Source organism: Fopius arisanus, unplaced genomic scaffold (genome assembly GCF_000806365.1).
Source record: "Fopius arisanus strain USDA-PBARC FA_bdor unplaced genomic scaffold, ASM80636v1 scaffold00012, whole genome shotgun sequence".
In the NCBI taxonomy this organism is placed as follows: domain Eukaryota; kingdom Metazoa; phylum Arthropoda; class Insecta; order Hymenoptera; family Braconidae; genus Fopius; species Fopius arisanus.
Window position 1 is genome coordinate 405,105 of NW_011887751.1, and position 26,580 is coordinate 431,684.

The following is a 26,580-nucleotide window of genomic DNA, read 5'->3' on the forward strand; positions in this document are numbered from 1 at the left end:
GAAAAAATTTGTCGGAGCCCTCCAAAGCCCCACTGTCTGATGTTGCCCTTGTTTCCAGCGATTGTCGTAGTTAGCGACAAGGCATCGCTTGAGATCAAGGTTCGGGTTTTGTCCGCGGAGTAGGAGGGCGTAAAGTTGTCAATCGCGAAAAAATTCCCTCCATCCGGGCCTTAATGTTTAGAAGTGAAAAATATTGCGAATGAATTTTGAGAATGGAAGACTAATTAAAATTTTGAGAAGCACCAGATGAAAAATTGAAGAGGAAAAAGTGGGAACGGAAGTGAAATGAGAATGTACATTTCCTCTACGTGAGAGACGCATTAAAATAATAAATAATACGAACAGTGGAATCACCGTAATTACATCAGGGACCTCTCATTGTCCTTCCGGTTTATTTTTTCGTGTATTTTGTTTGCACAACAAAAGTTGGTAATGGGATTGGGCTTTTTTTTTATGATTTCGGAGGTTTCCAGTAAATTTATGGAGAATGAGATACAGGGGATGATCCGTTTGAATTTCTACGGAGGGATGAGATCATATGAATTATTTTTATTTACTTTCGATGCATATTTTCATTTCGGCGTGAAAATCCACGCGATAATTCACTGTTCTGTTTGCTTTCTCCTCGACATTGGAAATTCCAGAGAAAAATTTAGTGAATCTATTTGTTTGCGATTAAAGTTGATTGTTATCCAATTTTATTTCAAACAATGATAAAGATTTTTTAACTGAGTACTTATTTGATTAATTCAATCTTTTGATTGATTCGCGTCAATTCACGGTTTGTTAATAAATATCACGTAATTTTATAAAATCGAAACAGATCAATGAATTATTTAATTCTATTATATTATTTTTTGGGGGACTATTAAGAAGTTGAAAAATATTTTTCTAATCTTAATATGCAAAAAAAAAATAATTTGTTGCGATTAATGAAAATTATAATTGAAATCCGAAATTTCAATTGGTGGTTTTAAACAAATTTATTCATTTTAATATTTACCAATCGCAATCACATATGTCTTGGCGACGATTTATTAATTTCATTTGTTATTTTCAAGAAAATTTGTTTTTAAATTGAGTCAATTTTTTTGGTTGTATGATTGTCGCGGATGGAGACTTGGGAAATTATCATCCGACCATTCTCGGCTTTCAAAATTGCTCAGATATTTCGCTCAGGTATGCGTAGGGACCGATCGGGATAAGTTTCCCACAAAATCCTCGGGATTGCTCGGGATTTTTAACCCACGAAACTTATTCCTCTCGTGGCTACACAAACTATCGGGGAATGTTCGATAATTTTGAAAGTCTCAGGGTATATGGAGCCCGAGAATGTCGTTTCACAAACTTTTCCGAAGTTACGAGAAAACTTTACGGTCTTTATTTCCAAAATTGTTCGCTTTTTCCACCGATGAAATATGTTTTTAAATATCCAGAATCCTTCCACTTGCAATTTTTAACAATTAAAAATATATGCTAATCGTATTTTGTTTGTTAATCAAATGTTAACATCAAATGTTAATGAAATTAAATCATAAATTAAATGAAAATAATTCAGATGCAAGGGAAATTTTCCACATTGTTGCACAAATTAAATATTTAACTTGGCGGATTCAAAAATAAATAAAAATCTACGGCTTTTTCATTGGGAAATGCCGAGAGCAGGTGAGAATACAGTAAAATGTTAATAACATTGTTAATATTCAGAGTCGGTATATTGCGGGGTTCAGGTGGAATTTCATTCGTCATGATTAAAAACCATGAGAATAATAGTGTTTTGCGCAACGAGTTGGTAATTTACATTTTTGGCGGATTTTACAGCTCGAGTCGATGCGAGGGTTGTAATCACACGCGGCAAAAAAGCCGTTTTACAACGAGAGTTGCGTAAAACATTTTATTACACGATGTGTGTAAAAATGTTTGTTTCTTTTTTCACGTCAATGTTAAACTGCATTTTGCTCATGAAAAATTACGACTTTGACGAATGAAAAATTCATTTTACTCCGTGCATTTAATTAGTGTTCACATTCTACTTTTTCGTTTCATATCGGGTTCATAAATCATTTAATTGGAAATCTCTACATCAAATTCAACTCAAGACGAATAAAAATTATAAAAAAAAAAAACTACACAGAAAAAATATTGGGAGAATTATTTCTGCAATTTCCGAAGAAACTACGAAATTTTTAATAATGAGAAATTGACGGGTAATTTTTATAGAGTTAAAAAAATATTCAATTTAACAAATTAAAAAATTTTTTTCTTTTCAATATTTGAAAAATAATTCGTTAATCAAACAAATAATAATAATAATGGATGAATAATTAATAATAATAGTAATAATGATGATGGACATCATTAATTAATTTATTAAATATTGAAGTAATTTTTTCATTTGAATAAAAAACTGAAAAATCAGAGATAAAAAAATTTGATTGAATTCTCAGATTCCATTATGACTGAAATATCAAGAAATTTGTGCTAGTGTAACCTATTTTCTACATTCAATACATCTCCATAGCATTTGCGAGACTTGGCTAGTATCCTCTCATTTAATTGGCGACACAAATCGGGTTCATCGAACCCTCAACAATTGCACCTTCCAAACAGCACAAAAGATTTTTATTCTGTCATTTTTATGGCGCACCGCCAAAAACTTGAGAATTCATAAAGTACCTCAACAGTTTTCGTTCTTAATATTTACTCATTTCTTCTGTTTACATTTTCACCGGTCCCCTTCTTTTCCAATATTTGTATTTTTATTTTTCTCTGAGCTGCGATGTAATCCTGATGTGTATTATAACGAGGAGCTACTGCTACGCATTATTCTTCTTGACTATTTTTAAAACCATCTCGAGAGAAAATAATATTGGAAAAGAGGGCGAAGAACTCAGAATCCCAACATCTACCATTAACCGCCATTTGTTTATTTAAAAATTGGGTCAGTGCGGGGTAATGTGGGCATTTATTTATTTTAAAATAAATTGATAATCTATCGATCGATCGATCGATTAGCAATCGACTAATTGCTAAATACTCGATTTATCGATTTATGTTTTTGTTTAAATATGAAAAAATTATAAAAATTGAGAATAGAGTTTTCAATGGCTGTCGAATTTATCGGTTTAAATAAACAATATTTATTGACCGGGTGTGAGTGTGAGTGACTGTTTTCTATTAAAATCAATGATCGATGTACGGATATAGGATGTCATCGGGATGAAGGTCAAAGTTCAGTATGAGTTTACGCCATGTCGAATTTCATTTCCTCCGTATGTTCAAAGGGGCCATTGAAAATCTCCCCCTCCCTGTTTTCCACGATTATACTATTTCCGTATTTGGCTGAATCCATTTTCAATGTCTCGTGCATGATAAATGGTTTTGCCGTGCGTTATAATTGACTTTTCGCTCTTTGTAGTAATGATTTTCCCTTTGGAAAATAAATTTTCGAGGGAATTCCGAAATTTCCCGGGACTTAAAAAAAAATCATGATTGTCCTTAAATTTTCAGGAAAATTTGTTACGGAATTTTCCTCGTGATAGTAACTCGTGGAAATTCTCGAATTTTCCTCGGTTTTTCCCTAAACGATTGGGTTTTCTAGGAAAATTAAAGTTTTCCCGAGTTTTTTTTTATTAAACAGAGGAAAAATCCTATTGAAAATATATCGGAATTTTCTCCTGGAAAATCGGTAGCATTTCCGATATTTTCATTTCCTCAGCGGGAAAATTCGGGCATTAAATCATTTTCTGGATTTCAATTTCTCATGGAGATACGTGATCTCGGAGATGTTATACACAATTTCAATTTCCCCCAAATAAATTTTTATTCGGATCGTTATTACTGTTGAGGGGCGGTTAAAAGGGGGGGTATGAAGGGGAAGTTAGAGTGCGGAAAAAGGGGTTATTCTCCCGAGGAACTCGTGCAGGCATTTTGCCAGCGATTTTCCACCAACTCTCACTCAACTCTTGGCAACTCTGAAAATTCTCATCCTCAAATCGTCTCGCTCCCCAGTAACAATTACATTTTCATATGCTCTTCGCTATTTTTCATATCTTCTTCTGCGTAAACAAATTTGCATAATGAGAAGATACTCCAATGAAACACCACAAAATAGGGATGAATGTTCACCGGATTATTTCGGTATAACTATTCCGCGAATTAAAGTTTTTGTCGGCAAATATATCCACACGTTGCGGGTTAATTATTTAAATGAATTCGAATAAATTAATGAATTTGCATTTTCATTGATTTTTTAATGAGAAAATATTGGATTTAAAATTTTTTTTATCAATTTTTTTTTTTTCAAAATGTGCACTGCCAATTGTTATAATAATTCACTCAATTCTGTTTACATTTATTATTTGAATCCACTCAAAATATTATTTATGTCTATTCATTATTTACGTCCGGATTAATATTTATTTCAAATAAATTAATGAAAAAAAATTCAGTCAAATTTAAATTATCCCCAAAAAATGTTAATTAACTCTAATAACCAATAACCATAAAAATGTTGTAAATTAATCTCAAATAACTACACAGGCACATGTAATCCCTTGAAAAATAATCCCAAACTTTCTCAATAAATTTTTCTATCTTCACCAATCCCTGCAAATCAATCTCAAAATCGAAACCCCCCCCTCTCTTCGAGTTCTTCAACGTCCTCAACGAAGACCTCTCCAAAAATTTCCCCTCCAATCATGTCCCTCGAAAATTAGCTGTAATTATGTCACGATGATTCGTCCATGTCTACCTGTCACTGTGGATGATAGGGTGAGAGGTAGAGGGGCTTAACATGGTCTCCATGGTAAGCCAAGCGTACTGGGTAAACCCGAGTTTCTACGCCACAGTACTCACGTCCCAACCAGCCGTTTCACATCCCAAACTGTTACATATATATATATATACAAACTATATCTATATAACAGTAAACTGGTGCCCTGCATTACGTTACCAGTGTCCATGCGTTCACTCGGGTAACCGAAACGAGTGTGTGACATCCCTACGTAACTAGACACATGCCTCGATATATATAAACCACCACCCCCCCTCTCCCCTCCCCACCTCCCTCCTCTCCGCCCCCTTTCCGCCTCACCCTCTCACCCTCTCACCTTCTCACCCTCTCACTTTTCCCCCCTCGCTACTCCTTTCCCCTCAACCACTGACCCCCTCGTCCCCCCTCGGCCTTCAGGTCCACCCCCACATTGCCCCCCACCCTCCCCATTGGTCGCGATGATTTCGATTATCGAATTAGTGCTCGACAGCGCGCACGATTCACCAAATTGAATAATACAAATTACCAGAATTTCCGTTTTAAACTCGTCCCCCTCCGCCCCCTTGTCAATTGCCCCGCGGGGTCCGAAAAGGGGGAGGGGGGTTATTTATTCGGAAAATCACGGAACACTTCACGGGGTTTTTCTGCGTGGGATGTCAATGTGAATTTTTGTGAATTTTTTTTGGTTATTGCGGGTTTTTTATTGAATATATTTTTTATTTTTTAGGGGGTGAATAAATTTTTGAGATTTTTCCAATCGGTTGCAATTGAATTTTTTAATGAGCGGGAATTTTTCCTGGAACTTTTGGATTAAATTAGGAGAAAAATAGGAATATGAAAAAATGAAAGTGAAAATTTAATTCAATTGAAATTTCGATGATTTGACGAGGAGTTAGAAATTTCGATTCCAAGTGATTGGAAGAAACAGTGATGAAGACAGAAAGTGAAGGAATTTTTATGGTTTTTTAATGTCACCCCAGGGTATTCCCATCCCTTTTTAAAAAAAATATTGAATGGGATGTCAACATGAGGCCCTTCTGTCTGCCAATTGTAGGATTATGAGAGTTGAAGGATCTCTTGTCACATTATTCCACCCACACGTGTGTCGTCACGTTTCTGATTGGTCTGTCTGAACTCACAGCATTTGATGATCTGCTCTTCAACCTTTCACACTCCCCTGAACCTCAAAGAACTCACAAAAACACGTGAGGGAGCATTCATTGTCATCACCCTGTCTCCATCCTCCAGTTCTCCCTCATCTCTTATTTAAAAAATACAAAACACACAAATAGTGAAGTTAAGAATGACCCGAGATGATTGTGTTCGCGTATGAATGTTGAGAACAAAGGGTTAGAAATAACAAAAAAAAATTCAATGGGAAAAAAGAGTCAACGGTGGGGAAAAGAAAGAAAAATGGGGAGGAATTTTCACGGAAATTCACAGTCGACAGATCCCTTTGACTTTGCCTCTCATAGTAATAAAAGTCCTTCGTCAGAGCCCATTCCCCCATTTTTTTCTGTTTCTTTATTTCAACTTATTGAAAACTTTACTTTTTATTCAGTATGAGAAACAGATAATTCTTGCTTCCCCCATTTTATTTCTTTTCTCTCTGTAAGAAAATGAATCCTTTGATGAATTTGCCAAGTGGATTAGGGAGAATAGCACCAGAAACCAGACAAAGGGAATTGATTATTTATCTTTTCTGCTTTTATTTTTTTAGATAATTTTTTAACCTTCTTTCTTTCTCGTGTGATACTTTAGTGACCTTTTTGGGGAGCAAATGGAACGAAATCGTTTGTCGGTACGTCATGGGTCTTGCTGGTGAGTTTACACCTCGTTTAAGACTCATCCAAGTGAATCACCTGACATTCATACCACGAGAAATGCCAGATGTTTAATAATAACCAGAAATCTGTTAATCCTCTGTGAATTCTATTTTTTTTCAGACAACCGATCCAAACGATCCCGCTTCAATTATTGATAATTGATATTAATATGGAAAATCCACTGGAAAAATTCGAAAGGAAAAACTATATCCATCGAGATGTAGATTATTAATATAAATAAAAATAAAATACATCTGACCAAGTCAATTGAATTATTTGAATAATTATAATTTGTAATTATAGTTGAATTGTTATAATTGAATTTTTAAGAGAAATCAATTTTGTGATTAATTGCAAGATTATTTAATTTCAATATAATTGATTGTGATAATGAACGAGTGAATTGAAATTCTTGAGGGGAAATTGGGAGTAATTCGTGTTCGGGAAAGGACAAAAATATAAATTGGATGAGACATTTGTTGGGCCTTAGCCAAAAATCGTAAAATGTGGAGCGATTCCGAGGGTTTTGGGTCCAATTCTATTCGGATAATTCGAGTCGTCAAGAAAATAGGCTGCAATGACTAACAGGATGATTGAGATAGCGAGAATTGTTCATCGGGTGTATCAGCTAGTTTTAGTATTATCCCTCATGCATCACGGTGGACTAAAAATAAATTCCCGGTAAATGATCGGTTGAGAAATTTCCGACGGGTCCGTAGAAAATTCGGAAAATTTCCATAATCTCCGGAGTGGCGATTTAAATTTTTTATTACGTGAGGCTGATTCCATTTCAATTATTCAAATATTAATGTAAATATAATGTAAATATTTTTCCGTCCATCAGGGGCAATATAAAATTTATAAATATATTTATCTGTCTATGTAAAAAAATGAACAATCGACACGTTTTCCTTCGAACCGTTTTCCCACAGATTAAGAAAGAGAGAAAAAGAAATAGTTGGTTAAAAAAAAATACTTTAACGTATCTCGAGTATTTTATTTACAGTTTGCACCTAGAAGTTCATCCAAGTGCTTTTTCACGGTTCGATCGCACACACAGTCGATACCCGGTAGGTATCCGATAACGTGTTTACAAGCGTGTTATTCACTCAGCCGATCAGTACCAGCTCTTTCACCATAAAAATTCCGAGGGTATTTTTCCCCTCGATATGAAAATAAAAATCACCCACAAATAAACAAATAGTGAAAATCGATGGATTAATAGATAGCCTCGATGTGAGGTTCGGTTGACAGATCGATGAAGGACATGAATGCCGAATCTGATGGTTTATTTTTTTATTTTATTATTTTATTATTTTGTTTTTTTTTATTTGTTTATATTAATTTTTTTATGGCCGGAAGGCTCGTTTCATCGCCCGTTAAACGGAAACGGCTAAAATCTCCTTTCAAAAAGTCAAAAAATCAAGTATATTTATTTTTATTTATTTTTTTATTTTATTTTTTTAGTATGGCGCAGTTTCATGGAGAATTCGCGCTTTAGCGGTGAAAATCGATGATAATGTAATTGAAATGGAGAGTTACCCACTTATCCGCCATTTTGGTTAGAAAAGCGGTGGTTAAAATGGCGGTTATATCAAATTATATTATAGGTTTGATTTCTTCTCTGAGTGGGAAGTGGATTTTTCCCGATTTGCTGAATAATTAGTAATTTTTTTAGATATATAAGATTCATTGAATATTATTTAGATTAAATTCAGATTTGTAAATTCTCAATTATCCTGTTATCTCGGTACAAAACTGTCGTTTAACGAAAATTTAGAGGAAATGCGCCCTAAATTTTTGGTCAATTTTATTCAACTTTTGACAGGATCACAGAAGAATTAAAGAAGTATCCGATTTTTTCCCGCCATTTCGATCGATCGAGATAAAATCGCCTGATCAAAATTGATGTTCGATAATTTCAATGGTTTTCGTCGGTTTTTACGCGCCATCCCCTCCACCGTCTCCATTTTTAATTAATTACATTCGCATAATTAAAAAAAAAATCGAGAAAACCGATTAAATAAAACTCTTGAATAAATTTAAAACATGGACGGACAAAGTGGAACTAGGGCTTTGATAATAGCTTAAATGATGATAAGTAACATTTGTGAATATGTATCTTAATTTATCGATCATCTTATTACAAAATGGCGGAGGGTTAATTAAGCTTTTGATCCTTACACCGTTCAGACCCTTGCGACATTCCTGATTTATGATCGGTGGGGGAAAATGGGGCAAGGGTGTCGATGAATTTTACTCCCTCGTTTCATTTTTCCTCCCCTCTCTGTCTCGGGCAATTTTCATCGTTCCCCTGTTCTGACAATGCAAATGGATATGGGATTCTCGGGAGGAATGAGAAAATTAGAAATGGGGCGGACAATGTCAATTATAAAACAACAAAAAAAGAAGAAACTTGCTGTTTGGTTTTCAGCAACGGTTCAATTTTTTGGTGGAGAATTTAATTGATAAAAACAATGCCTCAAAATGTCTGGACTCCGATTTTCCTCTGTCTTCTATTTTTTATTGGCTATAATAATATTCAATATTTAATTACACCAAATAAATATTCAATTCTCTCTTCAAGTGGTCTGTCAGTTTTTTTAATAACAATTGAGTTTGAAACTTGAATAATGTCATATTGATTAGATTAGAGTGACGATCTCAAGATAGAGATGAAATGAATAGAATCATTTGATATCGATTTATTGACGAAACTAGGATAATTGTGAAGGAGTAATTGAAATGGCGGCATCGATATAGTGATGGGTATGTCCCTTGCAATATTCCAATTTTACTAATTCAATAAACCCTCGTGGGATTCCCCGTCGAAATACCACGAGCGCCAGATCGGTATGAAAATGCCCGATTCCTCGGCAAGACGCGTCACGACACGAATTATTCATCAGATTTTGGTACCACTGGCTCCGGGAGTTTTGGCTCAACGAAAACTTTGACGTGGGCTTTATACAACGCCTTGAATTACTATACCGATCGGCTTTTGTGCGGTACAACATCGGTATAAAGGGGAATCAAGCGAGTACTCCAGGGGCGAATGCTAAAACGTTCTTCGCTTGAAAAGACCTTGGGGGGGTAGAATGCCTCCCCTTTAAGACTCTTCATTAATTTTTCACAGAGCTGTTAACCTTCATCTTTTCCAAATCTTACCGTCTACCATTGCCCACACGTACGTTGTGCATACACTATTAAATTTTAATCAGGAAAACATTTCCACTGGGAATTGTCGCTTTTCATTTCTTGCCATCAGTTTCAGTTTACATTTTCGTCAATCTTCTCGCAGCAACCATTTGTACTTGTTTAGAATTTTCACATCATAATTATTTATGTAGAGTAATTAATGAAATTATTAAGGCATTTATTGTATTAATGATTACGCGGTATTTATTTTTATTTAATGGAAATTTTTATTATTTTTTAATTATTACGTGGGTTAATTCATTGAATTATTATTCATTAATTCGAATTAATTGGAAATTTTGATTTTCAGTGAAATTCAAAATTTTTTATTGTTGTCCAAATAAAATAGAAATGACAATCTGATAAAAATTGTCATTAAAATTTATTTGTGGACAAATTGAATTTTATTATACTGACGAATTTGAGTTTTCAGGATGAAACCAAAATTTTATACTCGAGTCATTAAATTCTGTCATTCCATTGACCGTCAAATGACCTAATCAATTATTTATTTACTATTTCAGCAATAATGGCCCACTTTTTCTTCCTGGCTGCATTCTTCTGGCTGAACACAATGTGCTTCAACATCTGGTGGACATTTCGGTGAGTCTCAATGAATTATTATGACGCTAATTAAAATAAAATAATTCCGTGAAAATGCCATTGAAATTCCCTGGAGAAGACCTTCATGTCTCGTTTCATTAACGTTTTCCCTTTTCTCTCGGCCTAATTACAAAGTTACCTCTATATTCAAGGTTTAGCCCGGGGGCTTTCACTATAGTTGGGGAATCATTCCCTCTCAGAAAGTCCTTGTATATGTATATGCGCATTTTAGAGGTATGTACCAATGGAATATGGACCAAACGGTGTTATTCATAGAGTAGGCCTTGAGTTGCAATTAGCTACCTCTGGAGTTGGCGTTAATTTTTTTTTTTCTCCTTTTATCAACCACTGGTCTCGCAATTGTTAGACAGTGGGCATCATAAAATTGTATTCCCTCTAGTTATCAATTTAGAGGCAAGTGATAATTAAGAATTCTAGGTCCCTGACATGCAATTGCTCGGTAATTGCTGGGAGAGGAATAAAAATTCTGAAGGGCAATTTTTCATTTGATAAATTATAAGTGCGATTTCATTGCGCCTTTAAAGATCGATTTGTAGACAGAAGTATCGATTTTAGGAGAAAATTGCAAGATATCTTTTTTGTGGAGAATTAAAAAATCTATGAAAAATGTTTTCTGGTGGTTTCACCTGGAAGCGATACATTTCGAGATAAATCGACGATAACCAGAATTAATAATTGCGATAATTTTTTGGTTAAAATCTTGAAGAGACGGTAAAAATGATTTCATTACACAGTTATTCTCACTTCCTCAACTAATTACTCTTTATCACGACCGTGTCTTCTCCTGCTCTTCACCTTTCAAGTCATTAATTAAACCTCAGCCATCAAATTAACCCGAGACCCATGACAAAAGATCTTCTCCGAATGCAAAAACATGTGTGCAGCGATAAAAATAAATTATCACTGAAAGATGATCCGTGACTGATAGCAATGTCTCAAGTAAATGAGTGTAAAAATAAAAAAAAAGGGGGACGAAAAGGGGGGAAAAAGGAAGGGGACAGGGGTTTTGTAAAGAGGACATGAAGAACTTGAGAGATGAGATCAGGATCACTCGGTCGACCGGTTAATGCGATGCAACCGCCTAAAAGTAACGGTGCACATCGTCTCTTCATTCCAGAAAGAATATTTAATGATATCACTAAAAACAATTGATTTAACCCCTCCACGAATCATTTAACTAGATATATAATTTTATATATTATATTCTCCGCGATTTCCGTGGGGTATATGAATTTTTTTATTGTCAGAAATTTTCCTTATCAAAATTAATTATTTATATAATTAAAGAGACTTTAAGTTTGCACATTGCTTTTTGCAACAACCATTTTGCCCCGCCATCAACAAGACCATTAAGTTATTCTCGTGACCGTTATTTTCTTTAAAGTTTGAAAGTTCGTTTTCTTCCTCCGTGCGCGTAATAGGACTTATTGTTGCGAAAGGGTGGAAAAACAGGGAAAAAGGTCTGCCTCATTGAACTGTTGAACCAGGAAACTAACAGTTTCACATGTACTTCCAACTCTGAGCAATTATCTCTCGGTAATTCAACTCGTCTGAGCTGAGGATTAACAAGGTAGAGAGGAGTCCGTTAGTTTAAATTCTATGTGAGACTGAGTGGTGTTTAAATAATCAACAGAACAACATGATAACAAACTTCACTTTTCTCACGATTGGTTTTTCCGGGGTGGTATTTTCTTCCTGCTATTCCAAGTTTATACTCGACTCTTCAATTATAATTCATCTCCACTTATTAAATTATCGATTTGAAATCTCTCTAATTTTTCGAATCACTGAGTCTTCTGTCGCAGATTATTAATCTGTAAGATTATACTGTTAAAAAATTACTCCTGAAATTTCATAGAAACACCTCAGAATGTTTAAACAACGCATTCATATGAAATTTACTGGTTATTATTACTGATAAGACAGACTCTGAACTTTTCGGGCACTACAAATTTTAAAAAATCTTCAAGTCAATTTAGATAGCTGATGTTTTATATATGCTTCATGAGGAATTTCGTGGACAAGACAGTACATACGCGTCAATGAGAGAAAATTTTATGTACAGTACAGTACATGCGCGCCAATGAAAGATGAAGTATGAGTGGAAATGAGTATAAGTCGTGACCAACGAATGACCAGTGAGGAATGGGTGTGACAGATTTTAGGCTTCGACTATCGAGAGTTTCGATTCTTATCGATATAAATTTTCATCGTCCTTTTGAATTTTAAGAATATTAATTGATAATAATTATCATTGATTGATTATTAATTTCGGTTCACCGGTGAATTTTTTTAATATGCATATTTTTAATTGCAAAAAATATGGAATCGTAATTTGCGTTTTTAGTTCTGGAATGAAGGTCTAGTTTTGGGTAGGAATTTGTAGTTTTTTTTTGGGGAGCATCCGGAAAGGTCCAAGATCAACATGAACGGGAGGGAAATGTTTGAAAACTATCTGCAAACGGCAGGGGATTCGATAGTATCGACAAACCCAAAAGGACTGAGAGGAGAGACCACAAAACCGTGACAGCCTGATCGTAAACCAAGTCACTTGAGGGTCTTTGATCCGTGAGAAGCAAGTTTCTGAAGTAGTTCAGCTTGACAAAATCCGATCAGTTCGACCGTGAAATAATTTAATTGCAAATAAAAAATATTGGAGATGGGATAGAATCGACATGCTCTTATGATATCACGAGAAATTTCCGCTTCCAGATCTAAGAATTTATTTTTCCGGGGAATTCGTACCCGAGTTCTTGTTCTGAGTGGAAATTCAGGGAAATGCCTGAACTTTGATCAGGTACCGTTCTGGTACTAATTAGAATTCTCTGACATTCAGAATTAGGAACTTTGATTCAGTATTAAGGGAGCGGTTTTGAATTCCCCGCGTCTGAATTCCGCTACTCCTATCTTGATTACTTTTGAATGAAATAATTGTTGACGAATGGCGAATCAGTCGCACTTTTTCATTCTTCTCAGCGATTTCGGAGGGATCCAAAAAATATTGGGATTCCAACCAAATGAAATTCTCCCAACGAGAAAAAGGGTAGAAATAAGAGAACGTTTGAGGAGAATATGTCACGTCATGAGCAATGTCCGTCTGGATATTCCTCTTCAGGTTTTCCCAGCATTTCCCAGTGAATCACTCAGTGGTAACTCGTTGATAGAACGGGATAGACTCTTTTTAAGATTCGGTTCACATCGAAAGAGCCCTAGGTATAGTTCCACCTCTTCCCTGGCCACGGATTTCCGTGCTTGGCTTTACCAAGTCCGCAATTTTATTCTTTTTTTCCTCTTTCATACCCTTCAGAATACGGTTTTTCTATTCTCAGACATTGAACCAGTGTGAGCTATGCACGTCCTACATCCTCGAATAATACCAACTTTTATCCATTGAATTTTACGATTTCCTCAGAATGGAGAAATTGAAATTGATGGAGAGAGGCTGAAGTACCCCAAGTACTTTTATTTTTCAACGTAAAATAATCCAGGAACTAATGAAGCTGTTTAAAAATATTGAATCGCGATTGAAGGATGAAAAAATTCCCAACTAATTCCTTTGAATCTGAATCTGACTCAATCAGATTCAAAAAAAAATGTCAATTCATGATTCGACACCCGAATTCCTGTATGGCTAATCGAAATACAAGTTCTCTTTGTCATGTTGCGGTTGAGGAATGAACCTGAACTGAAGAACACTTCAAGTTAAACCAGGAGGTGGGGAACAGCTGTGTCAGTGACCCCGGTGAGAGATACCTCAGGCAACTCCTCAGGTCGCAATTTTCTTTCTCTCGTTTTAAAACAACTTATATACATCACCTGTTCCACACCTGCCTCTTTTTATCTCTCCTCCCGGTACTATCCACTCTCTTTATTTATTACACTCACCCATCGCTATTGATGCCGATCATATTGTACAGGTAATGATGATGTAATTATTTCCCCGAGAAAATTAATGACTCGCCATAAGAGGATTCTTCGATTGAAGTTGTTAATTGTCTCGGATTCTTGACATCAATGAAGCTCAATGAGTCCCTGTACCATTTATCATATCCCGTTTAATTCCTTTAACTAGTCTTTTCTTCATCTTTCTTTGTCCATTTTAAAATTCGTTGAAGTATGTAGTTCAAAAAGAATAGCTGACAAAGGGATTTAATTTGTTCAGCATTTTCAACAAAAAGTTCTTTGATTATTATTTCAAAAAATCACTGTCACTCGGAGCCACTGGAGGCTTTCAATGCCCCTCATTACTTCAATTAAAGAATACTTATATCGTTTTGATGATCGTGAAATCAGATTTTAAGAATGTTCTGCACGTACAGTCAAAACAAAAATTTATGACACTGTAATTCGTTATATTTATCGCAATGAATTTTCAATTAATGTCTCAATGTCTCGTTAATTAATTGAAGTATTAGCCCTAGAAAATTATTATATTGTTTTTGAGTTTATCAATAAATATTATATTATTTTAAAAAATTAATGAAAACAGATTTTCGTCAATCGTCATGAAATTTTATATCAGCTTCAATAGCGCATTTTCAAAATTTCATAAAAATTTTATATTTTGAAATATATTTACAGATATTTTAATTTTATTATTTGCTCATAAGAGGCCGTGTTAATTGAAAACTTTAATAATTAATAACCACAAAATGGTGAATTATGAATTGTGAATTAATCTTAAATTTTATTCGGCATCAGTTGTCGCTTCAAAAGGATTATCCCAAAATTTTAAGCAATTCTTATATCTTCGCCAATCTATGCAAAACAACATTAACCCAACGTCTGTCCTATTGTTGGTTTGTCGGCTTCTGTTATCCTTCGGAGTAAGTATTTAATTTGATCCCTTCCTTTTACTTTCCTTCTCGGAATTCAAAACAGTTGACTCAATCCATTTGCTTTTTTTTTTTCTTCGTGGATCACCCAGGAGATCTAATTGGTCACATGGTCAGATGATACTCCGTGGAAACCGAGAGGGCGAACAATGGACAGATAACGGATAAGAGTAAAAGATAAAATGCATAAAAAAAATGAGAGCTGAAGAGGGACTTCGATCTGTGTAATCGTCGAACCATTGTGATGGTCTATTAGATTAGTCCTCAGAGAGAACGAAATCCAATGGACGATGGGTTTCTCCAGTTCCCACACTGACTCCCCACCTATTTTCATTTGGGGTAAAATGTTTCCAATTATTCCAATTCCAATTCTATTCTCGAATTCTCTTTGGTGTCGGCAAGAATTGAATTACAGGGGGAAGAACGTTGGAGATATGACTCCGTTCAAGAGGATATTCTAATTTTTCAATGTCGCTCACGGACCAACAAAAAATATGCGCTGGGAAAATTTTTTGGAAAATGCAGTTAATTTATTTATTCGCCACTAAAAATTATTGTTTTTATTGAACCAGATTTGAAGCAATGAAAATGAATTATATATAATCATATTTTTATATAAAATCGAAACAGACAGGATTATTAATTAATTCAATTCAAATTTAATTAATTGATTATAATTTAGAAGTTGTAAAATATTAATAATAATATTTCAACGAATACTAATTTCAAATTTGGAGCCACAAAACTATTTCTTTGGTATAACAAAAACTTTTCCCTGCGCACTTCATTTTTAATTGGACGAAAAAGCGCTGAAACGCGTTTTGGCATTTCCCTGGGGTTTTTATAATTGGATAAAAAACTCAGCTGACAATTTTTTCTACATTCCGTGACTGACAACTTGCGCTTTGCGAAAAAAAAAAGAATTCGCCAACCAAGCAAAACCCAGTGTATTGCATTCTCCCCCCCCCAATCTGATTTCGTTGTCTACTTTTTAATCCTCTTTTTTTCTCATCCACCTTTTGTGACACTTTTCGCCGGTCCCTTTATATATTTCTACGAGATTTTCTGTATTCGAAACTTCCATGGGAATATTGCGCGTCTTTTTTCCACAACGTCGACTCAAGGCACGTGCGTACTGTCAAAGTTGGTTGGAAAGCGAAGAAAAGGCATCAGTCGCCGACAAATTCAAGGCAGGTCTCTATCCCAGAGAAAGGGAATCACAGTATTTCATTTTATTTTTGGTAAAAATTGTATCATATTTTCCACGGTGGAAAATGCACGTGAATATTCCGGGAAAACTCCAGGGAAAGTTGTGCTTGTAGAAAAATTACTCCGACAATTAAAGTTTCGAGTTGAGTTGCTTGAAATTTTGAGATATTGTTTTTGAAGTGATAACAGATGCCTGTATAAATTTCAGATTGATCCACACCACCGTTTTATGGTCATTAATTATTAATTACTTTTCAATTAAAAATAATTAAATTTAAATTTCTGTAAATGTAGTCCCAAATAGAATTTTTTTTTCATTTCTAAAATTAACCACTGGAGCAGATATTAATCGATGGAAATTTCATGAAGATTGACTAAAATTTGTTTTCATTCATTTGTTTAAACAATATAATATTTATTGATCTAAATGTTATTATATATGGCATTGAAATATTCATTAAAAATTCATTCATTCAGAAAGGATCATAAACTTTTGTTTTGACTGTCCGTACAGAACATCCTTAAATTTCATCAATTTCCAAAATTTAATTGTATGGGGACAATTATCTTCTGCTAATTACGTTGTAAGTCTATTTCCATCGATTATTATCGGGAATGTAAACGATTTCGATTTCAAGGTTGAATTTTCCCGACGTGCAATTAATCAGGTGAAATTGGGAATTCCGTACGATTTCCAATCATCAAGAGCAATGATTTCCCGATTCTATTTCGACATCTGTCCCAATATATTACCGCTAATCGGATGAAGATTATTTGGAATGAATTTTAATGATTTATTGAGAATTAACAGGGGATTGATGCAATTTCCCTAAATTACCATTTTCTCTCACCCCAGGGTAACCGCATAAACCTTCTAATTAATGGAAAATTAAATTCGCGATGTAATCGCGTCGTTCAATATTTAATTCACCGTTTAATTCCCTCATCTTTTCGTATCAATCATCTGCCCCAAATGAGCTGTCACATTCATATTAATTACAAAGTCAAAACTCCAATATTCGCCGATATTTTTATTCATTCCGTTTATCAATTATGTCAGATCTAATTCCCTTCTCTGAATTTTCCTCCATCTTTCCATCAAAGATTTTCATCCGAAGAAAATGAAAATCCGGAAAAATTAACAATGCAATGAATTTTTAAAAAATTCATTCAATTGAAATTAAATTAACAATTAACGAAATTTAAAATCCATTCCAGAGATTTATTTTTTTTTCGGTAGAATTTCTTGACATTGAGATGAAAAAAAAATTGAGAGATTTGTTACGTGAGTGACTCCTGGGGAAATGTCAGGGCATCAAGAGAATTGTCTGTGGATTTATGCAGAAAAATATTTGCAAGGCAAAGGAGAAGTAACACACACGGGAGTTAATGGATTGGTTTGAGATGAAGTCTCTCTTACACTTTTGCCACCTTTCAAGGGACAATTCCGTGAAAGCTTTCTCCCTTTTTCCTCTGTTTATTTCTCTTCACATTAGTTTTTCTCCAGTTGTCTACTCGGTACAGGGTGAAAATTCATCCAACGATAGAGCTCTTAATTTCGTTTAGTTTCTTAATTAGATGGGAGCATCTGATATTAAATTGTCTTGAATTAATTACAAAACTTTCTACGATGATATGTCTGGGGTGGAGGGGTAACACTCTGAGCGTTTAACGCAATGTTTTCCCCTAGTAAAAAAACTTCCGGAAAGGGTGGGGCATAAATTGGCAGAATAATCAACTTTTTTGCTAATTAATTAGAAAAGTGATTAAGGACATTGAGATTTATGGTCTGAATAGATTATTTATGTTGCCGAGAGGATTCCCATTATTTCGAGACGAATTGAATTTTTCAACATTTAGTCAAGAGTAATTATTAAAAAATTATTGCGCACGGAAAATTTAAGGACAAATTACCGAAACGGAAAGTTGACGGTCGGGTAAAGTTGTCGAGTTAATTCTACGGAATTTCCAAGCCCTTAACGGAGGTGTCACTTTCTGTGATAGTCCCTTTAGGGGTTGAGAGAGTTATAATCACCGAAAATACAATTTCCCTCCATTCCTGTAAATTAGTGTCAGACTGTTTCCAACAGAGTTGCGTCCCAATGTCACTCACAAGTACATGAAGTCCTCACTCTAACCTTGATATTGTACCATATGGCACCACGAGAAGAGCAACCGGCGCAAAATTAACGGATTGAAATAAAAAATGAAAAGTGCTTCATAAAAATTTCATCTGTAAACGTCCGTTTATTTTCCAGGGACTTGTTAGGCTCGTGAAAACTGGCGAAAAATCGGGATTTAACGAGATTACACACGATAACGGAAATACAAAAGAAAAGTAATATAGTTCGAGTTAATGGGGGACAACCAGGTACCAGGTACCTTTATCCTCCAAATCCAAAGCGGCTTGCGTTCGAACTTCTGCCCTGAGGGTAGAAAAACGTCAATGCAAGACAAACGAAATTGTTGAGGGGATGAACAAAAAAAAAATTAAAAAAAAAAGATTGAAGCACGTACGAGAACCAATTACTCCTCGACGTGGGTGAAATCCCAATTAATACAGCGAATTTGTTCGATCGAATTGTATCTCCAAATAGAACCAGAGTCAACATTAATTTTACTTTATTTTTTTTGCGATGTAATTCTCATGTTCCAATTATCTCGATTATTCGATGAGGTTATAGATTCTCTGAAATAGAGATTCGCATGGTCTTTTGACTTGAAAAATTTTTTATTCTGCCCATAGTGTAATGGGCGCACAGTAGTACTCCCACACTGAGAAAAAAATTTTCTTTAGGCAAGAATATTTACTAACCACAAGAAAATATATTTGGCATTAGTAAGTTTTATGGGAGTATTTACACAGTGATCCCCAGATTTACTAGTAGGAAGAAAATATTCTTGGCAAAAATAATTTTTTTTCTCAGTGCATAGTATAAAATTTCCCAATCGAATATTATAATATCTTAATATTTTTACTCATAACTATGTAACCCCTCTCTTTTTCTAATCGCCTCGTACCTATTAACCTTTGCACATACAGCATTTGAGAATCGATTCACATTCTTCCCCTCGATTTGCCCTCGGTACACGATTAGTCACTCAATGTTGGGAGGCGTGAGAAGGAATAGTGGCACGCGATCACGCACATGTTTTCCTTAGTTCGAGGTTTACGTTCATCAAAAGCCGCAGTTACGAGTGAGATGAAAATATTATTGTCGAAGGGTGAGGAGGAGTGAGATAGAGATAGTTGAGGCACTGGTAAAGTTCGCTGACGTGTAAACGAGCAATTAAACAATCTTATGGGTAATCAACATGCTCCATTAAATGATAAGGGAGTTTTTAATCTGATACCCCAGTTGAGAGTTTTCTTTTCGAATTAATAGCTTTCTTATTTTCGTTATGTCTGTCAAAATAAATCTCAATGTTGCAAATGTAAAAATAATCGCATCAAAATATTGCGGCTAAAAATATTTCAAGAAATATTTCAACAAAAGAAGGAAAAAACATAATAAATTATCGTATTTGTTATATAATTGTCAATTACACCGGAAATTTTACTCGCTACAACTGACCAATGATAAAATAGCGTATATTATTATTAAATAAAATTTATAGCGGTCACGTCAAGTTTTGGCTATTTTCATGAATTATATCCGCGGAAAATTCCGTTTTTTGGTCATTTAATTTTTGGTTTTAGATAGAATAATTGCGGATTGAGCCAAGGACTTCGAAATAAAGAAAAGCTTCTCGCGGAAATTGATATTTTCGAGTTTATAACAGGAGAAAGAAAAGATTACGATGAAGAATATCGCGCGACAGTGAAGAATTTTCACCGATGATTTACTTTAGCAGTGAAAAAGTGCATTCTATCACACCACGGATGAACAACTCTCACAGCTAACTTTTCATTTGGTCCCCATTGTGTCCGGTAATATGACCGAAAAGCCACAGATCCTTCATAAATTTAAAGGCTGTCTGTGAGGAAAGGGAATAGTCAGGGTTGAAGAGGCGTGTTAAAACGGCAGTGGTTGCGGTGTCTCAAAAGAGACATCTCAGATTAAAAAAAAAATACCCAAGTACTCGTCATAGTGAAATGTACAGCAAAACAACGGGTATTTCGCTAATTTTGACGGTCGGTGTGCGGTGAGAGATAAAAAGGTAAATAAGTTGGTAGTTCAGTGGAAATTGTTTGGGTTAACGGGAGAATGAAGGAGAGATTGAAGACGTCACGGAAAGTTCACCAGACTAGGAAGAGGGAAGAGTCTGGATAATTGTTCTTGTTTCGTTGTCACTTCACTCTCTGAATTTTCGCCTACCCACTTCCTGACACTCGCCAACGCCTTCGCTTGACCTAATCGCAACACAAAAATTACCGCTTTTTTTCATGTTAAATATAAATTTAAATCTTTGGAGGAGTTGGGTAGAAATAAACTCGGCTTTCAGTGGGAGATATTTCCGCTTGTTGAAACTGTATCACAACCTATTTTACTCGTTTGTTCACGCACGGAGAGATAAACTCACGACAAATTGCATTTCATTTGCATTTCTGTAATTTGCGGGGTCGAAGGGGGAGGGGGGTTTGAACTTCCGGGAAAATTCCAAATTTTAGAAACCTACAATTTTTCCATGTTTTCGTGTAAATCTAATTTAGCGGTATTATTCTGAAAGTTACGATCAACTGTCCGTGAAATTTGAATTTCTTTCTAACAGTGTAACCCAAATAAAAAAAAACGTTATATTTTTTTTTACGCTCCAGAGGACTTCCGGTTCTTAACTATCACAACCTATTTCTCACAGTAATTGATGTATATTGTTGTGTATTATTTTACAAATAGTCGATATGAAAAGATTTTTCATTCATTTGAATTTCGAGTAATTTTTTTGCTAATGATCGATTCGTCTCGAGAAGAATTGAGAGAAGGAAAAATTCGGGCAACTGTTTAATTCTTCTGTGATCCTGTTAAAATTCTCCGATAATATACCAGTTCGAAATAAAATTTATTCATGTATTCAAATAATGGACTTTAGAAAAAATCTTCAGGCTCACGAGCGTCTCGCGTAATTCGAATCGAAAGTACAAATTGGCCTTCTTCCCCGAAACCAAATCCCCCGTTCGAAAGTAAAAATGCAAAAAAGAGGTCTCGATGTCCGGAGGGTAATTCTGTTACCTCGGGGCTGTCCGTAAAATGCAAAATGCCGGGATGAATGTAAAACCGTCGACAGACCGTCTGCCACTAAAGTTTTCCGACGGGTCTCACCCCGTGTCACCCCTCATGCGACTTGAAACTGTCATTTCCATCATAAAAATTCATCCCGAAATCCACAGACAACATTTTTTTTAATTCTGAATAAACCCGACAATTATTTAATTGAATGAAATTACAGCTGATGAGATACATGCGCATGAAATTGGCTCGTTCTCAAATTTTTTTTTTTTTGAAACCCTCTACTCGCATTATAATCCGGATGCTGCCATTTAATGGCATAAATGTTTCTTCGGCCCACGCTCATTTCACTGGTAAATTAAGTGATTATGGAAATGGGGATGGGAGTAATTTTTGTTGGAAGTATGCGCCGGCTATCGTCCTGTGGAATCTTGAATAATTTCGGTTATTCTTTCTGGTATAAAAACAGAAAGAACATTGATCTCGAAATATCTCGAATGACCGTACGGGTAAATTTGGAGAATTCAAAATTTTGAAAATTCAAAAAAATCGTGAGAATTAGGGAATCTGATATAAAAAGAGAAAGGAAATCGATCTCGAAATATTTCGAAATATCTCGAATAGCCGTAAGGGTAAACTCGAAAATTTCAAAATTTTGAAAATTCAAAAAGTCGCGAAAATTTGGGAATCATTGCGGAAACCAAAGGAAGTTGCGAATTATTGAACAAATTTAACCTTGAAGGCGGAGGGCGGCAAAAATTTGAAAATTCAAAAATTGTCATAGATTGAGAAAATCGTGAAAATTGGAGAATCCAATTATTAGACAAATTAAACCAATTATTAAACAGATAATTAAACAAATTTTCCATTTGGCCCCATAAAATTTTCTCCCACCGATTTTTGAGGTAAATGGCTCTGAACATCAAACTGACGAATAAATAAAGGGAAAGAAATAGTAGCGATCGTTTCAATTGGTCGGTTTACCCCGGGTGTAATCACAACACTGGTATCTTCATAGTATGGCCTCAGGCCTGGTGGTCTCATCGAGACCGAACCAGAGATTGCCCGGGTGGTACCTTAATGAACCGTTTCTCTCTCTCTCTAACTCTCTGTCTGTGTATATCTGTTTATATCATTCCCTCTCAGTTCCACAAATTGTGTCCGCGAAGGGCCTCTACAATCGAGATAACCCTAGGGGGCACAAATCAATCGATGGCAAACTATAGGCCCGACGCTATCAACTCCTGCAGGACAACCCGTATGGGCCACATTGCACCACAGATAAAGATATTTAACATCAAATTATGCAATCAAGTCGTTTATTAATTCTCAAAAATGAAGAAGTTTCACTTGATACGAGAATATTTACTTGTCAATTTCTTTAACCGGTCATTTGTCTGAAGATTTTTTTTATTTAAGACTGAATATAGTGGCACAACTTGCGGTGAGACGAGAAAATTTTATTTCGAGGCAAGATTGAGGGAAATATCTGATTAATTTTGAAGTTCCTGGGGAATTAACAGCGATAGACAAAGTTCTCAAATGCCAATATCCTCCAATTTTTGACATCCCCAGGAATTTCCCATCTTTCGGTGAAACAAAAGATCCACAAACACTCGTGGGAAATCGATAGGCATGAATGGAATTCATTCGCAGAGTCTTCTATTCATCTTTCTAATTGAACTCTCGGGATAAATTAGGAATTCTCGTCAAATATATAAATGCGGAAATTCCTATTTGCCGGTAAATTAATTTTACAGAAGTTTTATTTTCATTATATTGAAAGAGGAAAGGGTTTTAATTCGTTTCAATTTCGATTGGTCGTTTGTATCAAAAGGGCCGATCGCCTAATTAAGAATCTAAATGGCGGGAAAAATTGAACATCTCTTTATTCTTCTGTGATCCCGTTAAAAATTAATAAAATTGATCAAAAATTGAGAGCCCATTATCGACTGTAATCAACGGTAATTCTGGGTTGAGTGATAAGAGTGAGGAATTGGTCAGACCGACATCGATGAGGGGGATGGACATTTTAATCGAATCGAATTGAAACTCTATGAATATCTTCTGTTTAAACATTTTAAAGTGTTTCTATGAAATTTCCGGAGTAATTTTTTAACAGTATAATCCTTCAGATTAATAATCTGTGACAGAAGACACATTGTCACGCGCAGGCGTGCGTTCAGAGTCACGTAGACTAAATTCTCGCGGTTAAATCCCTCGACTGATAAAACGGCGAGCCAGTACTAGACCAAAGTGAAGATCATTGAAGACTTGTTAGTTCCTGAACTCCAGTCCAACTCAACTTCCAAATTAATCCCCCCGACCACTGAAAACTGATAAAACCCCGATACACGTACTTTAATGAAGACTTTTATCGCTGTCTCAAGGGGTAAACCAATTGATTAATTAATCGCCCTCGGAATTCCTGATTTTGATTGATCGATCGTTGTTCCGCTATTCTCTCAACTTGACACGAGTCTCGGTGCTTTTCACTCCTCTCACCATTTACCTCCTATCCCCCCACTTATACCTTCATTCCAATTCGGCTGCCATCCGTTCGAAAACGGTATATAGATATATGACATGGTGCACGTTCATAGAATCCCTGGGATGGTGAACATTTACCACTACCCATCGCTCGCAATCCCAAGCTTTCCGACAATTTGCTGGTAAGAGCTTATACCCTACTGGAGTGTACCTGAACCCTAAACCCCTGGTTACCAACCTACTGATTATAGTTCAATTAATTAAATCCTCATTCGAATTAATTGATGAATATTACATGGTTGAAGATAAGTGGCAAGTGCCCCTTGAGAAAAGTACTTTAAAAAGGTGCTTTGTGCCTTAATGTCCTGTTGACCTCGAGAAAAAATTCCTTTGTTTTTTTTCTCCAAGTACTTTTTAGTATTATATATTTTTCCAAGTACGATTGGTGTATTTAAAATACTTTTGGTACTTGTTCTGGGTATTGTACCTATTTTTTTTAGTTACAAGTACCCAAAGTACTTGACAAGCATTAGGTACTGATTATAAGTACTACAAGAAGAAGAAGTTTCCCTATTTTCAAGGACAAGTACTATATTTTCAAGCATATATATGCCATAAATAGTATTGGTACTTGTGTTGAGTTAGGAGAAGATTAGAGGAAAGTACAAGTAAATGTAATTTTATCGAATCCATTAGTCCTCAAGCTAAAATCAATAATTGATTCGTCAACATCACAACGCGAACAGTCTAGACAGGAATCAACTGGTCAGTTGAGCAATGGCAATAATGCAGAAATCATATCTACATACTCGATTCAATATCTCCGGCATAATCAACCATCCATTTTCAAGCATCCGCTCATGATTTCCGCCACAGATATCCCAAACAACCTCAACCAAACTTCAGCCTCCCCAGAAAGGAAGATGGAAATTTTGGTATCCCAATCCCACGAAATTCGTACTGAATTATTCGGAATATCTTCTCCCAAGTACCTCCTCGTACCATATCGACATCATTTCCGTTTACCAAATGCTGTAAACGTTCGACTGGTACTTGAATGCAAATTAAACGTTTCCAGTTAATGTATATATGGTTAGCAATTTCTGTCTCTGTTGCTCGAGTGTTTCAGCACACTCGGGGCATAAATAGAATAGGCCAATGGCCGGTGACCCATCACCACCAGAAATTTTGTATGTGTTAATATTCCATGTGGATGCATATTCAGAAGTTGTGGGTTAACCTATGGAATCAGAAATCCATTAGTCAAAACTTCGGGGATTTTCGGTTGCCATTCATTGAGGCAAAATGTTATTTTGATGATAGTCCCTTTTTCGGGATGGCTTTGTCCAGATTTCCATACAAATCAGGGATTAAATGAGAGAAGAAAGAGAAAGAAGCGAAAAAATATAAAAGAATGTCAATAGTTTAAGAATATTCAGCGCAAGATTTTCTTTCGCTATTTCTCGGTGGCAATTTGTTTGAGGAAGTGTCCGTTTTTATCTCGGTGTAGGTAAAATTCACGTGGTATATATCCTCAGACACAATGGCGTTACGATCTTGATAACCTCCATCCATCTAAAATGTCAGAAAGTTTCATATTTTGTAGGTCATGACTTTATTAACGTCACATTGAACTGAACTTCTTTCTAATACTTGAGGACGTGAAAGATTGCTCTTCTTTCGAATGTTTATTCGCGATATTAAAAAATTCAGGATGAGTTATCGCCATCGGGAGTACACGAATCTCCTACCATTTTCCATTAAAAAAATCTCAATAAACAAAAACAATAATAATTAATTAATTACATCAACCGTTTCCCCAGTTTTCAATTATTCTAATCTAATTAATGACTTTTTTTACTAATTAAATTTCCGCGATTTCTCAAGCTTTTAGAAAAATCAGAATATACGAGAAATTCTAAAAAAATTCCAAACTTTTCAGTTCTAAACAATTGAGGATTTCCCCTGCGAGATTAATTCAATCAAAAAATCGCGATTAAATATCGCGGATGGCCCCGAATATTTTTTGGCGGAGGATCTCAGTTCAATAATCTCCATGATGTTTATATTTCTCCATTAAACCGCTTTTCTGAATATCGCCTAGGCTTTTGCGGCATCATAATATTTGGCATTTCACTGTTTGCCGAAATAAAAAAAAAATCCCATTCCCCGGGATAAATGGAAAAAAAAAAATTCCCTGGCCTTGGGAATGTATCCCTGGCAGACGGCCAGTGCAGCATCAGCAACGGCAGTAAGTCTGGCAGTATCCAAGATCGATCAAGAGAGAAATGTATAGGAGGCCTTTCTAATAGCCCAAGTGTAGTCGGTAGGGAATCCCTTGGACCGTAACGCGATACGTTTACGAAACACTAGAGGCCCCACATCCCGTACGTTTGCCTCAGCAACCCCAAGTGGTACAACTTCACGACAAAAACAAGTCCACTCACTTAAAAATT

The 26,580-nt window shown here is 35.4% G+C and overlaps 1 protein-coding gene across 1 annotated transcript in view; it reads left to right on the forward strand.

The window, feature by feature from the left end:
* mthl1 (methuselah-like 1) overlaps positions 1-26,580 on the forward strand; it is a gene marked incomplete in the record, with an annotated part of 71,698 nt that overhangs the window by 20,888 nt on the left and 24,230 nt on the right. The window contains 1 exon segment of the mRNA XM_011298931.1: positions 10,323-10,401. Coding sequence (XP_011297233.1) covers positions 10,323-10,401 — 79 coding nt within the window.